A 22,102-nucleotide genomic window follows, 5' to 3' on the forward strand; every position below is an offset into this window, starting at 1 on the left:
GCAACAGAGTTGGATATGACTATCTCATTTCGCCCACAAGCTTCCAGACCACACATGTACCCTTACAATAATGACACGTTAACCAACTCCCCACACCTAAAACATCTCAGAGAAGCAGAAGCTTCTCCCTCACATGTTTCAAACACGTTCCTGCAAACCACTTGTTAATAAAATAAATGAGTACCGATAATGTTTTCACACACATGTCGCATACAAGGAAGCAAACCCATTATAAAAACCTGGATGGAAGGAGTCCTCTAAAATTTCATGAAAAACCCAATTCCCTATTGGAGGCTAAAGAATCGTCTACCCCAACCCTCTTGCATAAGCCGTATTGAAAGTTATTCTGCTTCTTATCTTAGAATTCCAGCAAGAAAGTTCTTCTCCAATGGTTTTCCCTTCCTTCTCTACCTCTAGGGTTCTCCTCTTGGCTCTTTTTCAAGTTCTCTAAGAATTGGATGAAATCTAAATCTCCCTCACATTTTAGGATATATACTTAGGGTTTTCTACACAATTCTTTTCAATTAACTCATTATCCCTCAACACTTTTAATTCATACTATCACCCCAAACTCACATAATTCATACTTTGAATTTGAGGTGTTACAACTCTCCCCCACTTAAAAAAATTCCGCCCTCGAAAATTTCTTAAGCAATAGAGTCGGATACGACTCTCTCATTTCGTGCCCTAGCTTAGAGACCACATATGTAACCTTACAATAATGACACGTTAACCAACTCTCCACACTTAAAACATCTCAGAGAAGCAGAAGCTTCTCCCTCACATGTTTCAAACACATTCCTGCAAACCATTGGTTAATGAAACAAACGAGTATCGATAGTGTTTTCACAGACATGTCGCATACAAGGGAGCAAACCCATTATAAAAATCTGGATGATAGGACCGAGCAGGCTCTGATACCACTAATAACACCCTAATACCCCAACGTATAATTATAATAAAATCATAGATTTTTGCACAACATTTTTACATAGAATGTTAAGCCTCTTAAAACATAAACACCTGCTTATCATGTAACACTTAATTTAAATAAACATGCAACACAATATTTTAATGCACTTAATTGCACTTAGGATGTTTACACGATATCAATTCATCTGATCTATACCTGGAATGTTTATACGACATCCAACTCATATGATATCAGACAACAGAATCATAAATAACACACACACATACACACTCAAATTGAAATCCCATAATAAAACTTCATATTATAATTAAAAGCAGTGACTCGTAACTTTTCTCCAAAAGCTCATCACACCAAAATATAAACATACGAGAGCGTTCATTTTCTCACAAAAAATCTCAACATAAAACAAAGAAAATCGCTCTCAAGTGTTACATATCAGAGCATAACTAGAACTAAAACAACGAAACTAAAGAAAATAGCTCTAGGAGCTAGATTCCACTCACAACAGCGTCTCTACTCTTCAGTATGTGCAAGATGCCCAAATAAAGACAATAATCAAACAGATGGGGTGAGAAATTACAAACAAGTATATAAGGCATATAGTTCAAGGTAGGATAATAACACAACATCCTCTACACAATTTCATTCAATGTATATCTCATCAAAATCTCTACCAAATTCAACAATCAATCTCAACTCAATAATTATACATATAACCCATTATGCAATACAACACAACTACGTAACTTTATGCATATGCATGTGGTACAAACTCAATATTTGGTTCTCTTTGGAACCGGGTCCACTCTTCTGAACCCATGAGCTCCTTCTTCCGAGCTCCAAGCCCCCTCTTCAGAGCTTGAGACAAGTCACTAGTCTCCTATTCTGAACTAGCAGACATGCCTCTTGACACATTTCTTATGATGCATGGTTATATCATCAAATCAATTAGTTAAGACACCTTTTCTGATTTGTATGTAATGCATTGACAACAGTGCAACACAAGCATGCTAATAATTCATCTCAACAAAATTATTTTCAAATAGCACATCAATTTGATCAACTCAATGTGAAAACATAAGGATCACAACAATTAATCATACAATATTCCATAAACAACATCAAAACATAAATAGCATACAACAACGTAGTTCCCCATTCGATCTACCACCACCATAACAACTATTATGCATATTCACATACAAGTATCACACAACTCAAATATTCATACATGATATACAACCGAATTTAAGAATACAAAACATCATCTTTCGTTAATCACATAACAACACCAAATAACATTATCGATTTTATTATAACAATTAAATAATTTTTGTAAATCAATTATTAAAACTCAACAACCTAATGTAATCAGGAAATTAATTAATTTAAGTCACCCAAAATATCTCCAACAGCAGTTAGCATGAATCACATGACAACATAACACATAAAACCCAACTCAGCAGCTAGAAACACAACCACCGACATTACACCTTAAGTAAAATAGTATACTCACGTCATTAAGTGCACATTCAGCCTCTTAAGTCATATCCATGATATAGTTTTATGTGTTAGCTTTCCAGCGCTTCTAACCGTGTCCCAAACAGAATCACGGATATTAAGTTATGATATATTTCATCAGGCATAGCGGAACGCATGAGGATTGACGGACGTCACCCAGAACCATGTTTTTTCCCACGGTGTGTTCATCACTAAATCCCAGAATCCGTGTGTTAATACCATGACTTTACTTTTCTATGTTTTCCACTATATAAACCCTTCCAGACCTCCGATTTTGATTCCGTAAAAAACCCCGATCTCAAAATTTGACGTAGTACAATTATCTAATGATTAAAACCATAATTTAACACATATCAGTCTCAATTTTCTCGAAAACATAATAACCCCAAAGCTTCAAACATTCGACAATGGTGGAAAATATTAACAATTTCAAAACAGTAATCACATACCAAATTATACCAAAAATATACATCAATTCAGCCAATCAACATCATAATATCATAAAAAATCAAAATTTCATGAAAAACCCAATACCCTATTAGAGGTTAAGGACTCGTCTACCCCAACCCTCATGCATAAGCCATATTGAAAGCTAATCTCCTACTTATCTTAGAATTCCAGCAAGAAAGTTCTTCTCCAATGATTTTCCCCTCCTCCCCTACCTCTAGGGTTCTCCTCTTGGCTCTTTCTCAAGTTCTCAAAGAATTGGATGAAATCTAAATCTCCCTCAAATTTTAGGATATATACTTAGGGTTTTCTACACAATTCTTTTCAATTAACTCATTATCCCTCAACACTTTTAATTCATACTATCACCCCAAACTCACATAATTCTATTTTTCTAATTTAATTATTAAACTCATATTACTAATAAATTTAATTTTCCACCCAATCTACCATTTATAAAAAGAACATAATTCTCCATTTAGGTATTTCTCTTACTACCTCTTACTCACTCTCCTAAATATCCTCATTGTCCCTTACTTCTCTACTAACTCCTATTTTCTCTATTATATAATTAATTAAATAATTTCTAATACAAATCCAAAAATTTATATTTCTATTTATTTCTAATATTGAGTAAAAATATTAATATTTTAGTTATTTTCTAATTATTCTACCAAACTCTTATATTCTCACCACACCCTACCATTACCATTACACCCCAACAACACATATAATCACAAAATTTATTTTCAAGACACATCAATCACCAAAAAATTAAATAATAATCTAAATAATTCAGTCAAATTAATTAATCGAATTTGGGGTGTTACAACTCTCCCCCATTAAAAAAAAATTCTGCCCTCGAAAATTTTTTAAGCAACAGAGTCGAATATGACTCTCTCATTTGGCCCCCAAGCTTCGAGACCACACATGTATCCTAACAATAATGGCATACTAACCAACTCCCCACACCTAAAACATCTCAGAGGAGCAAAAGCTTCTCCCTCACATGTTTCAAACATGTTCTTGCTAACCACTGTTAGAAAAAACAACGAGTACCGATAGTGTTTTCACACACATGTCGCATACAAGGAGCAAACACATTATAACAACCTGGCTGGACGTATCGAGCAGACCGTGATACCACTAATGTAACACCATAATTTCCTAATGCAAAATTATAGTAAAGCCATATATTTTTCACAACATATTCACATAGGATGTTAAGTCTCTCAGAACATACACATTTGTTTATCATGTAACACTTAATTTAAATAAACATACAGCACAATATTTTAATGCACATAATTGCAGTTACGATATCAATTCATCTGATCAGTACTTGAGATGTTTAAACGACATCCAACTCATTTGATATCAGACAGCGGAATCATAAATAACACACACACATACACAAATTTAAATTCCATAATAAATATTCATATTATAATTAAAAGCATCGACTCGTAAGTTTTCTCCAAATGATCATCATTAGGTCTTTCAACGTGGGTTGTTGGCTAGAGTTTAGGTCCTTGAGCATTTAACTTGCTACCCCCTCTTTTATACCTGACACCCCCTCATAATTTCATAATTCCAAAAGTTCCTCTGCTGAAAATTTGAATCAAATCTACGTACAAAATTTCTAGTAGGCTATTCAAAAATTCTGGTAGTGAATTCAAAATTTCCGATAGTGTATTCATAATTTCAGGTATATTGGAATTTTTAAAATTTCCGAAGTTTGCAATTTTACCAGTTATTTAAAAATTAACATGTTTTACTAGAAATTTCAACTAAAGTAAAATTTTCGATAGTTCAATTTTATAAGGTTTCAAACGTTTAGGATTTTTTCGACAGTTTCGGGCGATTGTGATTGCACCAACCACTTTGTGTGATCCATAATGAATTCAAAGATGTATAAATAGGGTTCACCTGTTGTTTAGAAAAACATCTCAAAATGACTATTACTTAATTTTTTATTAAGGAAAAACTGTACTTCAACGAAGTAACACCTACTATAGAGTTTCGACTTCCAGATGGCACCACATCTCTCACCGCCTTGACATCCAAGTTGAATGAATTTTTGCCTGATATCGTTAACATAAAGGTGAGAAAGATCGAGTTTCGTGAATATTGGATTGATACTAATGTAAGGGTGAAATACAACCTTATTAAGTTGAAGATCGAGGGATATTTGATGCTTATGTGGAGATCATTTCACCATAGGCTAACTAAGGGGCCGATCGAGTTAGATGCGAAGATTTCAAGATCTTTCGATGACATAACTAAGAGGATGAAACATCCAGAATCATCTGGTAGTGTTTAGGTTTTATTATTTATTATTTTTTCTTAAGTTATATAGTTGTCTGTCTAAGTTATGTATCCCTTTATCAAATATTAAATTATGTTTATCATGCATCAACGGAACATCCAAAATGTTATCTAATAAAAAGTATTGTGCAAATTTCTGAGTAATGTTATACATAATATAGAAATAATACATAGAAAATAAAAATAATGTCTAAATAGGTCACCCACAAGCTATGTGTGTTGCCCGTGATAATCCAGTAAAAACCCCACCATCTGGGTTTACCAAACCCATGAGGTTATCCATAATAACTACAATCGTCTGCAGGCGTTACTGGTCATCGACATCAGCTAGAGGTGGCAGCGGTGACGATACATCATCGACAGGTACCCCAATATCATAAGGCCTAACATCATCCATATGCTCAACGTGTGGGATGATGTGAGGGTGTGATACGGTGAGGCACCACTCCAAATAACCATCCTCACATAGTGAGTCATGTTGAACCGTCACTGTGCTATCTCTAATGGCACAACCAGAGCAACTGATGTTACTCTAAAGTCACTTGTCAATGCCCTATAGATGGAATATCTGAAACTAGTCATTAGATTTCCTAGACATAACCATAATGTCGCAGACACCTCTCATGAAAGTGTCTAGCCGTTAAGGTCTCCCACCACATATAACTAGAATATAAAAAAGATTCATCAAACTCATAGTGGACTCTGTGACCTGTGTATGGTGTCCATATGACATCACCTACAGTTAACATATCAAGCCTTATATTGTACTCCACATCACCATGTGTCTGCCTGGCCATCCATTTCCTCGCCCGTAGGGCGCCCGTAGGGGAATGCTGCACCCTTCTATCATAAATGGTAGGGAAATGCTCGTATATCCAACACTGATATAAGAACACAGGCACAACAAATAATAATTAAGAAATTTGATTCGTAACAATTAAATAAGAACTAATATACAAATAATAATTTCAAGTATACCTGGAATAGACTCAAATATCCAACAAGCTATCTGGTCTCAAAAGGCAGTAGCAACTCCAAGTGTTGTATATAGGATGGTCAATGCAGTGCACCCCTAAGCCTAACTGGTATCATCAAGGCTAGTGAACAACCACATGTACTGAGCATCAATATAAATATGAGACTTATCTGCAAATAGAGTACATGCTACTAGATGTAACATATACACCCTAGTGGAAGTCTCATACATATGTGCCCCGCCGAGCTCGTCATAACTATCCTGAAGCCAAGATATACGAAGGTGAGCTCCCCTATTAATCTCAAACTCCTCCAGCACAATGTCCTCAATAACTCCTAAATCTCGTACAACCACCATACATGCAAGCGACTGGCTAATAACAGGAGTCGTGAAGAATCTACTGGTGATTGAGAGACGGGACAATGATGAGACATCATCTAGAGTGATAGTCATCTCCCCAAATGGAAGATGAAAGGAAGCAGTAAGAAGTGGAGCGTCGAGCATGGTTAGGGAGCAATGGAAAAATGAGAGGAGACCAAAATCATGTACAATTCTCCTGACCTGCTCAGACATCGGAGCTTGGGGGAAGTTCTTCATCTTCGACCCATGGAATGTCACCTTTAGTGGGACACGGTTCTGTAACAACCAAACTTTAAAAAAAGTTATAAGTTAGATTTCAACACATTATGGAACAATAATAAATAAATTAAAGTTAAACCTAAAATATATATACCTCTCCGTGTCATAGTCGGTATGTCATATGGTCAGCATACTCGGTAATCATTGACCGGTCAATGGGTTCTTCTGGGAGCGCTCTATCAGTATGCACAAATGGCTTCGTCGATGGAGTTGTAACCTCTGTATCAGTAGTAGCAGAAGGGACCGGATCTGTGGTAGCCACCTCATTAGCAACAAAGGCATCTGGTTGAACCACATCATCTGCAACAAGGGCATTTGGATGGACCACCTCATATGCTACCTCATCAACAACCGCAATAGCAATATGTATTGCATCTGTCTCAACCGTTGAGTCATGAACATCATGAACTTGCACCTCCTGAGCATGAACAACCTCAACATCATCTCTGGGTTGCTTGTCTGATCTCATCGCTCGGTGTCGGGTGTTACAAGGTGCGCAAAACTTCCCCTGCTCAACCAACTGTTTCCGGTGTGAGTTGGTTAGAATTACTCGTCTAACTCATAGCTGGGAAAACTCAATCTCAACATCCCTAACCCGAGTTACCGCTCTTTCTATGGGCATGCCTGTAATTATGTCATCCTTTCCCCTGTATTTTACTACAAAAAAAATCAACATTTACAATTTTTTTGAAATTTTCCATATTTCACCGAAAATTCTGAAATTTCCGAAAAATATCCTCTCTTTTTTAACTGTTGGAAATTTAGAAATTTCCAAAAAAATGAATATAAAAATATCGAAATTTCTTAAATTTTCAGTACAAATTCAAAGGATTTTGACAGAAATTTTGAAATTTCCAAAGAAAAACTTTATCGTTTTTCTGAATTTCCGATAGAGAATTTGAAATTTCCAAAAAAAAAAACTTATCGTTTTTCAGAATTTCCGGTAGAGATTTGGAAATTTCCGATATCGCTTTGATTTTTGTGAAATTTGCATAAATGTTAAATAGATTTTGAAAATAAATGAAAAAAATTCAAAGATAATATAATAAATTCATGTTTCTAACACTTATTAAAATCAAAATTTTATTTTGCAAACGAGTTGTAATCTCAACTTTTATTAACCTCTAAAAAATTAAGTAAGGTAGAAAATAACACTTGAACATTAATGTAAGGTTTATTCTATTATAAATAGGACCGCTCCCACGTCTCATAAGAGACCAAGCTCAACAACTTTAAACCTTGCGTATTGTTTTCATTTTAAAATCTTTTTCCAAGTTATGATGAGTTACATTCTTAGTTTCCTTTTGCTACTTCCTCAATCCTTTTAGCCTCTTTTCCTTGTTATGTTTTTAATGCTTTATGACTAACAAAATCCTACGATATTCTGATGTTGGAAATCCCTCAATACCTATGGAGAATTTCAATCAATCTTGATGAACAATATTGTTATTACGCACACAATAACAATGAAAAGAAATAAAGTAAAGAACAATGAAGGAGAAGAGTAATAAAATTCTGCAGAGTTTCTCTCTGCCGACAAACTGTGGAAAACTTCTTATTCACTTTGCAACTGTAAAATACTGTGAATACAATGTTATGAATACTCTAATCAACTCTATTACAAAAATAAGGGTTACTCCCTCTATTTATAGATTTAGGTTAACTTGGACCTCAAGTCAAAGCCCAAAACTATAAAAGCCCAAAATTATAAAAGCCCAAAATAGCTAACACTACTCAACACACTAGGTGGTTCGACATTTCCTTGCTTCTATAGAGCAACCTGTTTCGACACAAGGAATTATAATTCAATACACCACCTAATTCATTGTGTCTAAGCTATCTACATTTATCATAGCTCTTAGTCTTCTGAACACTTCGACATGCACTCCCTTCTTTGATGCATCATCAAACCTCTACCACTCTTGTAGAATTTGATGCCAAGAAAATATGAAATGTTACCCAGATCTGACATTTCAAATTCCTCGTTGAGATCACCTTTGAAGTCTTCGATCTCCTTCTTGCAGCTACCTGTTATCAACAGGTCACGACATAGAGATATAGTATAAGCAATTCACTATTGCTTCTTCTTACATATACTCCATGTTCAGATTTGCACTTCACAAATTCCTTCTCCCTTAGAAAGTCGTTTATCTTCTTGTTCCAAGCTCTTGGAGCTTGTTTAAGTCCGTACAGGGCTTTATGCAGCCTGTATAATTTTCTTTCTTTTCCATGTTTCACAAATCCAGTTGGTTGTGCAACATAAACTACTTCTTCTAGGGGGCCATTAAGGAATGCAAATTTCACATCCATCTGACACATCTGCCAGTTGTTCATGGGTCCCTACTGATCACCACTTGCATATTCACTGGGTCAAACAACTTGTATCCTCCAATCGAATGATATCATATCAGGATCATCTGACTCGACTTGCCATCAAGTTTTCTTCTCAACTGATCTGGCACATGTCTATGTGTTATAGATCAAAACACCCTCAGATGACTCAAGTTAGGCTTGACACCATACCAACATTCTTCTGGCGGGATTCCTTCTAGCTTCTTCGTCAGACATCTGTTCAGGATATATGTCGCAGTCGACACAGCTTCTCCCCATAATTCTTTGGGTATATGCTTGCCTTTCAACATACTTTTAACCATATTCATAATGGTTCTATTCTTCCTTTCTGCGACTCCATTCTGCTGTGAAGTGTAGGGTGGCACCACCTTATGCACAATCCCTTCTTTCACACATAATGCATCGAAGTTTTTCGACACATATTCTTCACCACCATCAGTTCTCAAAATCTTGATCTTTCGACCGCTCTGTCTTTCGACCATAGATTTAAACTTGGAAAAGACCTCAATCACTTCGCTTTTCTTCTGGATCAGGTAAGACCACAGTTTTCGACTGAAATCATCTATGAATGTAACAAAGTATTTGTTACCTCCAATCGAGTATACCTGGAGAGGACCACATACATCAGAGTATATGACTTCAAGAATTGCCTTCAACCTGCTTCCTGCATCCTTACTGAAGTTGTTCTTATGATGCTTCACTTGCACACATTCTTCACATACTTCGTTTGGAATGTCGATTTTTGGTAATCCTGAAACCATATTTCTTCTCTTCAAATCTCTGATGTCTTTGAAATTGAGATGGCCAAGTCTGTAATGCCATATCCATTCATCTCCATTGGCTGCTGTTGCAAGGCACTTATGCTCCATCACATTTAGTAAAATCTTGAAGGTTCTATTTTGAGACATTGGAGCCTTCAAGATCAACCTTCCATTTGAGTCGAGAACTCTCAACATCTTGTCTTTGATCGACACCTTGTAGTTCTTTTCGACTAACTTCCCTATGCTAAGAAAATTACTCTTCATGCCTGCTATGTACAACACATTTAAAATTACTAACCTCTTGCCATCTTTCCTCATAATAAAAACATCACCAACACCTTCAGCTTCTAGAGTGTTGTCATTTGCAAATTTCCCATGTTCTTCATTGAGGACTTTATGTTGACAAACCAATCTTTCCTTCCAGACATGTGTGATGAGCATCATGAGTCCAAGTACCACTGGTCCTTGAATCTCTCTTCTTCTCTTGTTGTAACCATCAACAACGTCTCTTCTTCTTCATGTTTCGCCAGCTTTACATAAGTTTCTTGATTCTTCTGCTTTTCTGGACAATTACTAGAATAGTGACCATACCTTTGACAATTGTAACACTGAATGTGACTCTCGTTTGGATTTTGACCACCACCTTTTCCTCTTCCTGCAACACCACCTCTTTGGTTGCCTTGGTTCCAGGGTTTTCTCTGATTCGACTAATTTCCTTCTTGCTGATTTCGACCAGTCGAATTGCTGTAACCTTCTCTACCACTGTTTCCATTCCATCTTCCTTTGCCTTTTCTTTCTTTTTCTTATTGAGCATGCAAAGCCATATCACTCTTCGACTTTCCTGCAGCTCTTTCAACCATTCTTTGTTCATGAAATTCAAGCGTCCCTTGAAGCTCTTCCTTTGTCAATTTTGACAAATCTTTCGACTCTTCTATGGCTACTACCACGTGGTCAAACTTTGGAGCCAACGACCTCGAGATCTTTCCAACAACAAATCTTGATGTCAACACTTTTCCACATACCTTGATTTGATTCACCAGTTTCGTAACCTTGGTGAAGAAATCAGTTATACTTTCATTGTCTTCCATCTGAAGCGATTCATACGTCCTTTTGTGAGTTTGTAACCTCACCTCTTTCACCTTATCCGCGCCTTCATACGATTTCTCCATAGTTTCCCATGCTTCTTTCGCTGACTCTGCATCACTAACCTTTTCAAAGTTATCTGCATCAACACATTGATGGATTATAAAGAGAGCTTTATAATTTTTCTTCTTCAATTCTTTATGTGTAGCCTTTTCTTGATCTGTCGCGACTTCTGCAAGCGCTGTTACTCCTTCCTTCAGAAGATCCCAAAGATCTTGATAACAGAACACAACCTTTATCTGCTTCCACCAATTCTCATAATTGTTGTTCTTGAGAATCAGAAGATTTGCTGGAAAATGCCTGTTTGTATGATTCGTTGCCATGGTGATTTTCTTCCCATGAATAAATTAAACTGGAGCTCTTGATACCAGATGTTGGAAATCCCCCAAAATCTATGGAGAATTTCAATCAATCTTGATGAACAATATTATTATCACTCACACAATAATAACGAAAATAGAAGAACAATGGAGAAAGAAAGAGTGTAAAGAACGATGAAGGAGAAGAAGAATTAGAATTCTGCAGAGTTTCTCTCTGCCCACAAACTGTGGAAAACTTCTTATTCACTTTGCAACTGCAAAATACTGTGAATTACAAGTGTTATGAATTCTATATTCACTTCATTACAAAAATAAGGGTTACTCCCTCTATTTATAGATTTAGGTTAACTTGGACCTCAAGGCAAGCCCAAAACTAAAAAAGCCCAAAATAGCTAACACTACTAAAATAGGCCTAAGTCAAAATCCTGTGTGAAGCAACATGCTTCGACACTTCGACTCACTAACACAACTCAACACACTAGGTGGTTCGACACTTTCTTACTCTGTCGATCAACCTGCTTCGAAACAAGGAATTACAATTCAACAATTACTAAGGTGACATTAGTTATATGTATATAAAATTTTGAAACTCTAAGGGTTGCTATAAATATCTCACGTATTTCCCATTAGTCGTGGTTTAGGCATAATAAGTGATATTACAAAAAAAATCAATATCAAGATCTATACCAAAATAAAACTTGGTGAAACTATATAGTGACGGAAGTGAGTCGAACATCTATATATACGGTCAAAAGCCGTAGATATAACTAAATGTGATTCTTTTACAAAAATAACCCTGTTTTCAAAAAAAATCCCAAACTACCCCACTTTTAGGTGGAGGCGCCAATCCAATTGGCGCCTCCTCTCAAAATTAGAATGCAGACGCCAATTGGATTGGCTAGGACACATGGTGCAGCCAATTCAATTGGCGCCCATGTGAATTTTTCCAAAGGAGGCTCCAATTGGATTGGCACCTCAGTGTATTTTGCAAAGTTTTTTGTTAAACAGTCTATGTGATGCATAATTTCGAAATAGAACCAATTCATATTAATATAAATTCCCGTTTACACAAAAAAGCCTAATGTTGATGACCAGGATCACCTAACCGACCTTCGGTCCCACATCCCATAGCTACCTGAACCCGTGGCCTTAACCCACATTGATGATTCACCAATGGTGTTTGAGCATCTGAGGGGCCAGGAACATCACTACCAACTACAGGAGATGACATGTTGAGATAGTCATACAAATTAGCATAGTCTTCAGTATGCATCGAAGGTGTACCGCCATAGCTGAGTTCATGACCCATGCCAGAGTAGTTGGGTTGTGTTTGACTCATTGGTGGGCGACCGAGACGGTTGAAGGGAGACATGGGTGTGAATGATACGTTGAGGAAAGGTTGGAAATATTGTTGGGGTGTTTGGTAGAGATAGGGTTGTTGGAGGTTTCAGTTTTGTGAGGTTTGGGCTTCTTGGCTATGGTAGAAGGAGGGACTGAAGGAGAATAGCGATCCAAAATGCAACAAAAATTAAAATTTTCTCCTTTAGTGATCCTTACGAATGGGCATGATCAGTGATAGAATTGTTACTTCTTGTGGCGATTGAAATCTTTGATGCAGATCTAAGGAGTGATCACGAACGTTGAATGGTAACAACGCCTCTACTTAGTCCACACGAACGGATTCCTTCAATCTCAGTGCTAGCTGCTACAAATGAAGGCTTTGAGTGAGAGAGATATAAATGAAATTTCAACTGCACAAATGCTTCTATATAAGGATTCTATTTATAGAACCACTTGTGTGGGTTGCAAGCTAAAAAGCCCACTTAAGTGTATGTGGCCCATATCTTATGATATGCCAAAATCACTTAAGCGCGTGGTACCTTACCATATTTTGTATTCTACTTAAGTACATTGTACCTTATGATGTTCCATAATTCACTTAAGTGCATGGTACCTTACGATGTTTCTTATTTACTCTATCTCTCATCAATCCGTCCTTTTGTGTGTGACCCTGTAGGTTTTCGCGACATTAGAAATTATACTAAATCACATATTTAACATAATAAACAGTGAGCGGTATCTAGTAACACATCACTGCTACCCAAGACACGAAAATGACATGTGATCTGACAAATCCTTTTGTGATAACACTTATGTGTATAATTACCCTTTTGCCCCTATGTCTATATTGAACACAAGGCATAGACCGTGTCATCCTTGTCCAGTTCAATATTGGGCCCGTAGACATTTATCCTGTTACGCAGGATCGGAAAATTCCATCTAGGTCATTCATGTCCCTCAGCATGCTTCGTGGAGTACCCATCAACTGTCCTTATGGTCATCCAGTTACGGACAACGTTTGATCAACAATAAAGCACTCGACTATACATCTAGGATCCATAGTGGTTTCAGGTCGAAGGGTGGTATACACCACTATCACCATGAGAATAACTTATGACACTTTGCATAACATTCTATATGGCATTCTCATAGCGGGTCAATCCAATATAAATATTACTCCTAATATTCATACCTGTGTTTAAGACTTGATAACTCCCTATCCATGATCCATGAGATGTGATCATCAGCCTATACACATAATAGTCTTAATACTTTAATGTTATCCCACTTCACAACAAAGCTAGACTACGGATACTTTAAGAATAGTGACCTTATGTTTAATGGGATCTCATGATTAAGTCACACTTGATACATTAAACGGACTATCTATTCTAGGGACTTTATTAAACAAACATAATGAAGAAAAATCCTTTTATTATTAATAAATAATATGATACAAGTATCAAAAGTATTAGCATCTAGGGCTTACACCAACAATCTCCCACTAGCACTAGAGCCAATCAGGCATACCCCTATTGCCCATAGATCTAGTATGACCATCATGCTTCTGCTGTGAAAGAGGCTTTGTCAGTGGGTCAACAATATTGTCAGGTGTAGGTACTCTGCATATTTTCACATCTCCTCTATCTATTATCTCTCGAATGAGGTGATAACGCCTAAGTATGTATTTGGATCGTTGGTGAGATCTAGGCTCCTTAGCTTGTGCGATAGCACCATTGTTATCACAATAGGAACTATGCCAAGTTCATTAATGAACTTTTTTGATCCAAACAACTTCCTTTGCTGCACTTGAGGTAGCAATATACTCAGCCTCGGTTGTAGAATCAGCACTTGTATCTTGCTTTGAACTTTTCCATCTCACAGCGCCACCGTTTAAGCAAAACACATAACCAGATTGCGATCTAAAGTCATCCTTATCTATCTGGAAGCTAGCATCGGTGTATCCAATTACAGCAAGCTCTTCCTGACCTCCATATATCAAGAATGAGTCCTTAGTCCTTCTCAAATACTTAAGGATATTCTTGACAGCTACCCAATAAGCATCACCGGGATCAGATTGGTACCTACTCGTTGCACTTAAAGCATACGAGACATCTGGTCGAGTACATAACATGGAATACATGATAGATCCTATTGCATATGCATATGGAATCTTATTCATGCGATCCCTTTCTTCCTTAGTTGAAGGGGATTGTGTTTTTGATAGACACATGCCATGTTGCATAGGTATGAATCCTTTCTTGGAATCATGCATATTAAAGCGTCTCAGCACTCTGTCTACGTATGTACTCTGACTTAGGCCAAGCAGTTTTTGTGATCTATCTCTATAGATTTTGATTCCTAATATATAGGCTTCTTCACCCAAGTCCTTCATAGAAAAGCATTTCCCCAACCAAGACTTTACTTGTTGTAGGGTAGGGACATCGTTTCCAATGAGTAATATGTCATCTACATATAATACTAGGAAGACGATCATGATCCCACTAACCTTATTGTAGACACAAGGCTTATCTTTATTCTTAATGAATCCATATTGTTTTACTGTTTCATCAAAACGAAGATTCCAGCTTCTGGAAGCTTGTTTCAATCCATAGATTGATCTTTGTAACTTACATATCTTTTGGGCTTCTTCTGGTATGTCAAATCCTTCAGGTTGTGTCATGTACACATCCTCAAGAAGATTCCCATTAAAGAACGAAGTTTTGACATCCATCTGCCATATTTCATAATCATGATATGCAACGATAGCAAGTAAAATCTAAACAGATTTAAGCATTCCAACTGGTGAAAAGGTTTCATCATAGTTAACTCCGTGAATTTGTTTATATCCTTTTGCAACTAGTCTTGCCTAATAGGTATGTACCTTACCATCCATGTCAGTTTTCTTTTTGAAGACCCTCTTGCATCCTATAGGGTTAACTCCTACAGAAGGCTCTACCAAGGTCCAAACCTAGTTTGTGTACATGGAATCCATTTCAGATTTCATGGCTTCTAGCCACTTCTCAGACTCGGGACCAGTTAGGGCCTCTTGGTAGGTCACAGGCACATCTTGATCCATGAGTAATACATCATCTTGATCAGTTATGAGATATCCATATCTCTCAGGTAGGTGATGTATCCTGCTTAACCTATGCTGGTCTTGTTCTACTTTAGTAGGTTGCTCTTCCACAACTACTTGTGTTTCCTGCTCTAATTCCTCCATAGGTGTATCAATGCTTTGTGATTCTTGAATTTCTTCAAGCTCTACATTCCTCCCACTGATTCCTTTGCAAATAAAATCCTTTTCTATGAAAACTCCAGTTCGAGTGACAAACACTTTTCCCTCAGAAGGATTGTAGAAGTAATACCCTCTCGTTTCTTTAGGATATCCCACAAATAAACATTTTTCAGATTTGGGCTCAAGCTTAGTTGAAATTTTTTGTTTCACATAAACTTCGCAACCCCAAATCTTCATGTAATACATATATGGTTTCTTACCACTCCATATCTCATATGGTGTCTTCTCAACCTTTTTGGATGGAACACGGTTAAGTGTGTAAGCTGCAGTCAACAGTGCATGTCCCCAAAAGGAGTTTGGAAGATCAGCGTGACTCATCATGGATCAGATCATGTCTAACAAGGTTCGATTTCTTCTCTCAGATACACTGTTCCATTGGGTTGTTCCAGGAGAAGTAAGTTGGGATAGGATCCCACACTCTTTCAGATGGTCATCAAACTCTAGGCTTAAATACTCACCACCTTAATCTGATCGAAGAGTTTTAATATTCTTACCTAGTTAGTTTTGTACTTCATTCTTGAATTCCTTGAACTTTTCAAAGGACTCTGATTTGTGTTTCATTAAATGCACATAACCATATCTACTGAAATCATCAGTAAATGTGATGAAGTACTGAAAACCTCCTCTGACTGGTATGTTCAGTGGTTCACATACATCAGTATGTATGAGGGCCAAAAGACCATTAGCTCTTTCACCTTTTCCTGTGAATGGAGACTTTGTCATCTTTCCAATTAAACAAGATCTCGTGTCTCATATGATTCATAATCAAAAGAGTCCAAGAGCCATCTTTATGAAGTTTGGAAATGCGTTTCTCATTTATGTGGCCTAATCGACAATGCCAAAGGTAAGTTGGATTTAACTCATTAGGTTTCATCCTTTTAGTATTAATGTTATAAATATGCATTTCAAGATCAAGGACATATAATCCATTGTTCATTTGTGCAGTAGCATAGAATATATCATTCAAATAAATGGAGCAACAATTGTTCTTTATTATAAATGAAAAACCAAACTTGTCCAAACAAGAAACGAAAATAATATTCCTGCTAATTCCAAGTACATAATAACAGTTCTCTAACTGAATTATTAAACCACTAGGTAAAGTCAATACATAAGTTCCTACAGCCAAAGTAGCAACCTTTGCTCCATTGCCAACTCGTAGGTCAACTTCACCTGTTGCCAAATCTCCAATCCTTTTTAGCCCTTGCACATTGGTACAAATGTGAGAACCGCGTCCTGTATCTAATACCCATGATGTAGAAGTAGATAAATTAATTTCAATAACAAAAATACCTGAAGTTGAAGTCTCTACTCCATTCTTCTTATCTTCCAGGTACTTTGGGCAGTTTCTCTTCCAGTGTCCGGTCTTACCGCAATGGAAACAGGTGCCTTCCTTTGCTATGCCTCCACTAGGCTTCAAAGCACGAGAAATGGGTTTGGGTTTCGCAACTTCTTTGCCTTTCCCTTTATCACCCTGCTCGGTGGGTCTTTTGTTCTGTCTCTTTCCATTTCTGATCATCAGAATAGACTTCCCTTTTGACTTCAGATTCTGCTCAGCAGTTCTTAACATGGCTAGCAGTTCAGAAAGAGATTTGTCCATATCATTCATATTGAAATTAAGGACAAATTGATTGAATCTATCTGGAAACGATTGCAAGATCAAATCAGTCGCAAGTTCCTTTCCGAGGGGAAAACCCAACCTCTCAAGGTTCTCCATATACCCAATCATCTTAAGCACATGGGGACCTACAGGTGCTCCCTCAGCTAACTTGCCTTGAAAAAGGGCTTTTGAAACTTCAAACCTTTCATGCCTTGCCTGCTCTTGATAGAGCATCTTCAGGTGTTCAATCATATTGAACGCTGCCATGCTCTCGTGTTGCTTTTGCAAGTCTGAGTTCATGGTAGCTAGCATGAGGCAAGAAGTTTCATTGGCATCATCGACATGCTTCTTATAAGCATCTCTTTCTGCCTAAGATGCATAACTAGGAGGTTCCTTTTCAGGAACAAGTTTCTCCAAGACATACAGCTTTCTATCATGTTTGAGGACAATCCTCAGATTTCGGTGTCAATCCAGAAAATTTGTCCCAGACAATTTTTCCTTATCAAGGATTGATCGTAAAATGTTTTTAGAGGTGTTTGTTTTCATGGTAATCTACATAAAAATAATGAAAATATAAGTATCAATAACATATTTAATTAGGCCTTTAATTAAATATGCTCCCACTATTTTACTCAAAAAAAATGACCCTCACCATTTGATTCGGAAAATCCCGTTGGAAGATTTTCTAGTGGGTCGAGATCCACATTTCACTTTGCTTTAAGTCCGCGTAGGCGGATTACACAAAACTAGGTTATTTAGGTAGGAACTCCTTCCAATTGTATCTAATACAACTCTCAAATATTTTAGTTGGGTGAATAACTCCTTATTCCAATCCATCACATGGATCATTTCCAACTCTTGCTTCTAAACATATATAATCTTATTATAATTGTTTAGTTAAGTTTGACCTATTGTTTTAGCAATTGGATATTACAATTACCCCATCACACCTTACTAATATAGAATATGCACCTCGCGTAGGCGAGACCTACATTATTCGATACTAGTCTTGATGAGTGCTAAAACTTGGAAAGCATAAACTTAATATTTAATTTGAGGGAATTTGCAATTATTATGATCTCACCGACTTATTTCTCATATAAATCGTCTCTCACATGCATCAACATACATTCACATGCATTAACATACATGTAAAATGAAATAGTTATGACCCCTAATGCAATTGTTCTTCCAAGCCAATGAGAGAACCTAAGCTAACCTAATAACGATTTAAGCTTCTCCAAGCAAGATCTTCAAGGTTGTCCTCCTTTGATATTATATTCTTCTCTTTCTTCATAACATTACATTACATAAAAGAAACTCGTTTTACATACGAGGGAGTGAGATGAGAAAAGAAGTTACATTAAGAGATTAAAAGAGAGGCACAACACGCAGGTCGTATTTTAAAATCCCAAAACAAAATAAAGGAAAACTAAGGTCATAACTGATCACCACAAGACAATAGTAATAAACACATTATTATTATTAATTTAAATTATGTAAATTAAATAAACCAAATTAAATTTCGGCTACCGATCACACTACGTAGAGTTAGCCGGGGGTTCCACTGCCCGGTCAGTGGACGGGGGTTCTAGGGGCAGCGCCCCCTGCAGGGTGGCAGGGTGATCACACTGAATCACACCGTGTATTTGACTCGGATTTCACATGTTTTTTAGGTCTTTATAATCATTTTGCTTGTGTTATGCTTTCTTTTGTGTTATTTTCAGGTATTTAGCTCTTTCAGGACATTTTTAGAAGAAACGAAGCAAAAAGACCATGAAACTAGGGTTTTCGGCAAAAATTGTACTCATGGCGTTCTACATGGCGGCCACTATAGGAGAAGCCATGACACATCAGCCCTCAACCAGAAGGAAACTTCCACGATCACATGAACTTCCCCATTTACTCACATGGCGGGCGCCATAGAGGGGTGGCGGGCGCCATAGAGAGGTGGCGGGCGCCACCTTTGCATTTCACGTTCCCATTAAAGAGAAGTTGAAAGGCATCCTGGTCTTTGCATGTTTCCGAGTTCCTCTATAAATAGGTCGTTCTAGTTCAATTCCAAATCATCCAACTTAGTTTACAACACTAAGACTATATTATCATTTGTAAAAGCGGTAATCCGTCACATCGAGGGGTTATCACACCTTAGTGAGATTGAGTTGCAGCACTTTGATTTTGCTGTCTTCTTTATTTTCAAAATCAAATATTTATTTACTTCCTTGTACCAGATTTAAAGCCTCCGTTTGGAGCAGGTTCTAATTTAATCGCCTTTTTATTCTACTTGCCATGCTTTACTTTATTTAATTCCTTGTCATGCTTTACTTTATTTAATTCCTTGCTATGCTTTACTTTGTTTAATTTCTTGCCATGCTTAACTTTATTTAATTCATGTCACTGTCTTTACTTTATTTAATTTCTCGCCAATATCTTTATTGATCGTTTTAATTATTTTACACGCTTTACTTGTTCTTTATGCCTTACATTCTAAATAATTTTTCATCATGATCAATATCGTTGTGTTTGTTTGTATTACCATGTCTGGATAAATCTTTCAAAGGTTGGAATGTAAGGATTGCGGTTAAAGAGATAAGTCACATATTGCATCTGTAGAAATGCTTTAGGGGCTGTTTTGATTCTTAATTCGAGTTTTCTAAAACAAACTTGGTTAATTTTAACTACTCAAGGAGTGCGAAAGCACCCTGGCTTAGTAACTAGGATTTTTTTATCACTTTAAGGAAAAATGATTTTTGAAACTGTTTTCGGACGCGTTGATAGATTTAAAATTAGGAAACTCCTTAGGTAAAACTTTCCGAATCAAAATCACTTTTCCACTAAGCTTACGAGTCTTATTTCTTAAAAATAGGTTTACTACTTTAGCGTTCTACGCACCTTTTATAAGTGACAATAAAAGGCCTTAATTTAAGGTCTTATTTCTGAATACACGAAAGCGACAGTTCCTGTTAAATGGATTCTTTTCAAGAGTAGAAAATATTGCCCCATAAGTAGTTCTATTTAGACAATCGAAGCATCGTTTAACTGACGTGAAATACATTCAAGCCTATCTTTATTTGCACTGCATTTATCATTTTCTTTATTTACTGTTATTTTGTGACATCAATATCTCATTTGTACTGCCTTAGATAAACATCATAACAATAGTAATCGATAGATTGACGATTTGGTCTCTGTGGGATCGATATTCTTTTATATTACTCTGACGCGATTCGTGCACTTGTGAATACAACGATCAAGTTTTTGGCACCGTTGTCGGGGACCAACTTCGTCAAATTTCGTACCCTGTTGTTACACCGTCTAGACTAAGGCATTATTAGCCGGTAAATGTGAAGAACCCGTAGTACCGGAAATTTAGTAGATCCTTTAGCGGAACCCGAACGTTACACTCGTACACGCCTCTTACTCATCCGAATTAAGAAAGTTATGGCCGAGAATTGCGACCGAAGACCTCTTAAGGAATTTGCCCAACCCTCTGACGAGGAACCTAGTTCTAGTATAGTAAACCCCCTCATTCCTTCCAACAATTTCGAACTAAAACCATCTTTACTGCAATTAGTGCAACATAACCAATTCGCGGGTCTCGCTACTGAGAACCCAAATCAACATTTAAAAGTCTTTATCCAACTGGACGACACCTTTAAATCCAACGGTGCTTCACCTGATGCGATTCGTTTAAGATTATTTCCTTTCTCCCTCAGAGATAGAGCACGTTCATGGTTGGATATACTTCCAGCTAACTCAATTACTACCTGAGAAGACCTTAGGAGAGTATTCCTTGCTAGATATTTTCCCCCCAGTAAGACTGATGTTCTTCGAAACCAAATAACTATATTTACTCAAAACCAAGGAGAAACACTTTTTGAAGCTTAAGAGAGATACAAAGAGCTGTTAAGATTCTGTCCACACCATGGCCTAGAACAATGGCTGATCGTTCATACCTTCTACAATTGACTCCATTATAACACAAAGATAAGCATCGACGCTGCCGCTGGTGGCGCGCTGATGAACAAACCTTACCCTGAAGCTTGTGACCTAATTGAGGATATGGCCCAAAACCATTACCAATGGGGAACTGAACTAGCATCAGTAGAGAAAAAGGAGACCCAAGGTGGAATACATGAGATAAGTTCTATGGACATTATGCAAGCGAAAATAGACGCTTTAGCCCTTAAGGTCGAACATATTTCTACAAACTCTAACACCACAGCGGTAGTCCACACAGAGTGTGAACTTTGTGGATCTAAAGGACACGAATCGGCGGAATGTAACCTTTTAAACGACCTGAACACCGATCAAGTGAATTACGCCCAAGGTAACCCATTTTCAAACACTTACAACCCTGGATGGAAGAATCACCCGAATTTTTCCTATAAAAACCAAAACCCTATCCAAAATTATGCACCTTAAAGACCACAAGGTTTTCA

At 37.0% G+C, this 22,102-nt stretch overlaps 1 protein-coding gene and 1 non-coding gene across 2 annotated transcripts; both read right to left on the reverse strand.

The window, feature by feature from the left end:
- Window positions 1-6,308: 6,308 nt before the first annotated feature.
- On the reverse strand, window positions 6,309-7,314 carry LOC127080445 (serine/threonine-protein phosphatase 7 long form homolog). The gene is made up of 2 exons (XM_051020765.1): window positions 7,063-7,314; window positions 6,309-6,842 (listed from the first exon to the last, which is right to left on the reverse strand). Exons 1-2 carry the CDS (start codon window positions 7,312-7,314, stop codon window positions 6,309-6,311), a joined length of 786 nt encoding a protein of 261 aa, XP_050876722.1.
- A 14,171-nt stretch (window positions 7,315-21,485) lies between these two features.
- LOC127089057 (small nucleolar RNA R71) lies at window positions 21,486-21,592 on the reverse strand. The gene has a single exon (XR_007790836.1). It is a non-coding gene; the product is annotated as a small nucleolar RNA R71 (small nucleolar RNA).
- Window positions 21,593-22,102: the final 510 nt, after the last annotated feature.

This window comes from Lathyrus oleraceus, chromosome 5 (genome assembly GCF_024323335.1).
Source record: "Lathyrus oleraceus cultivar Zhongwan6 chromosome 5, CAAS_Psat_ZW6_1.0, whole genome shotgun sequence".
NCBI classification, from domain to species: Eukaryota; Viridiplantae; Streptophyta; class Magnoliopsida; order Fabales; family Fabaceae; genus Lathyrus; species Lathyrus oleraceus.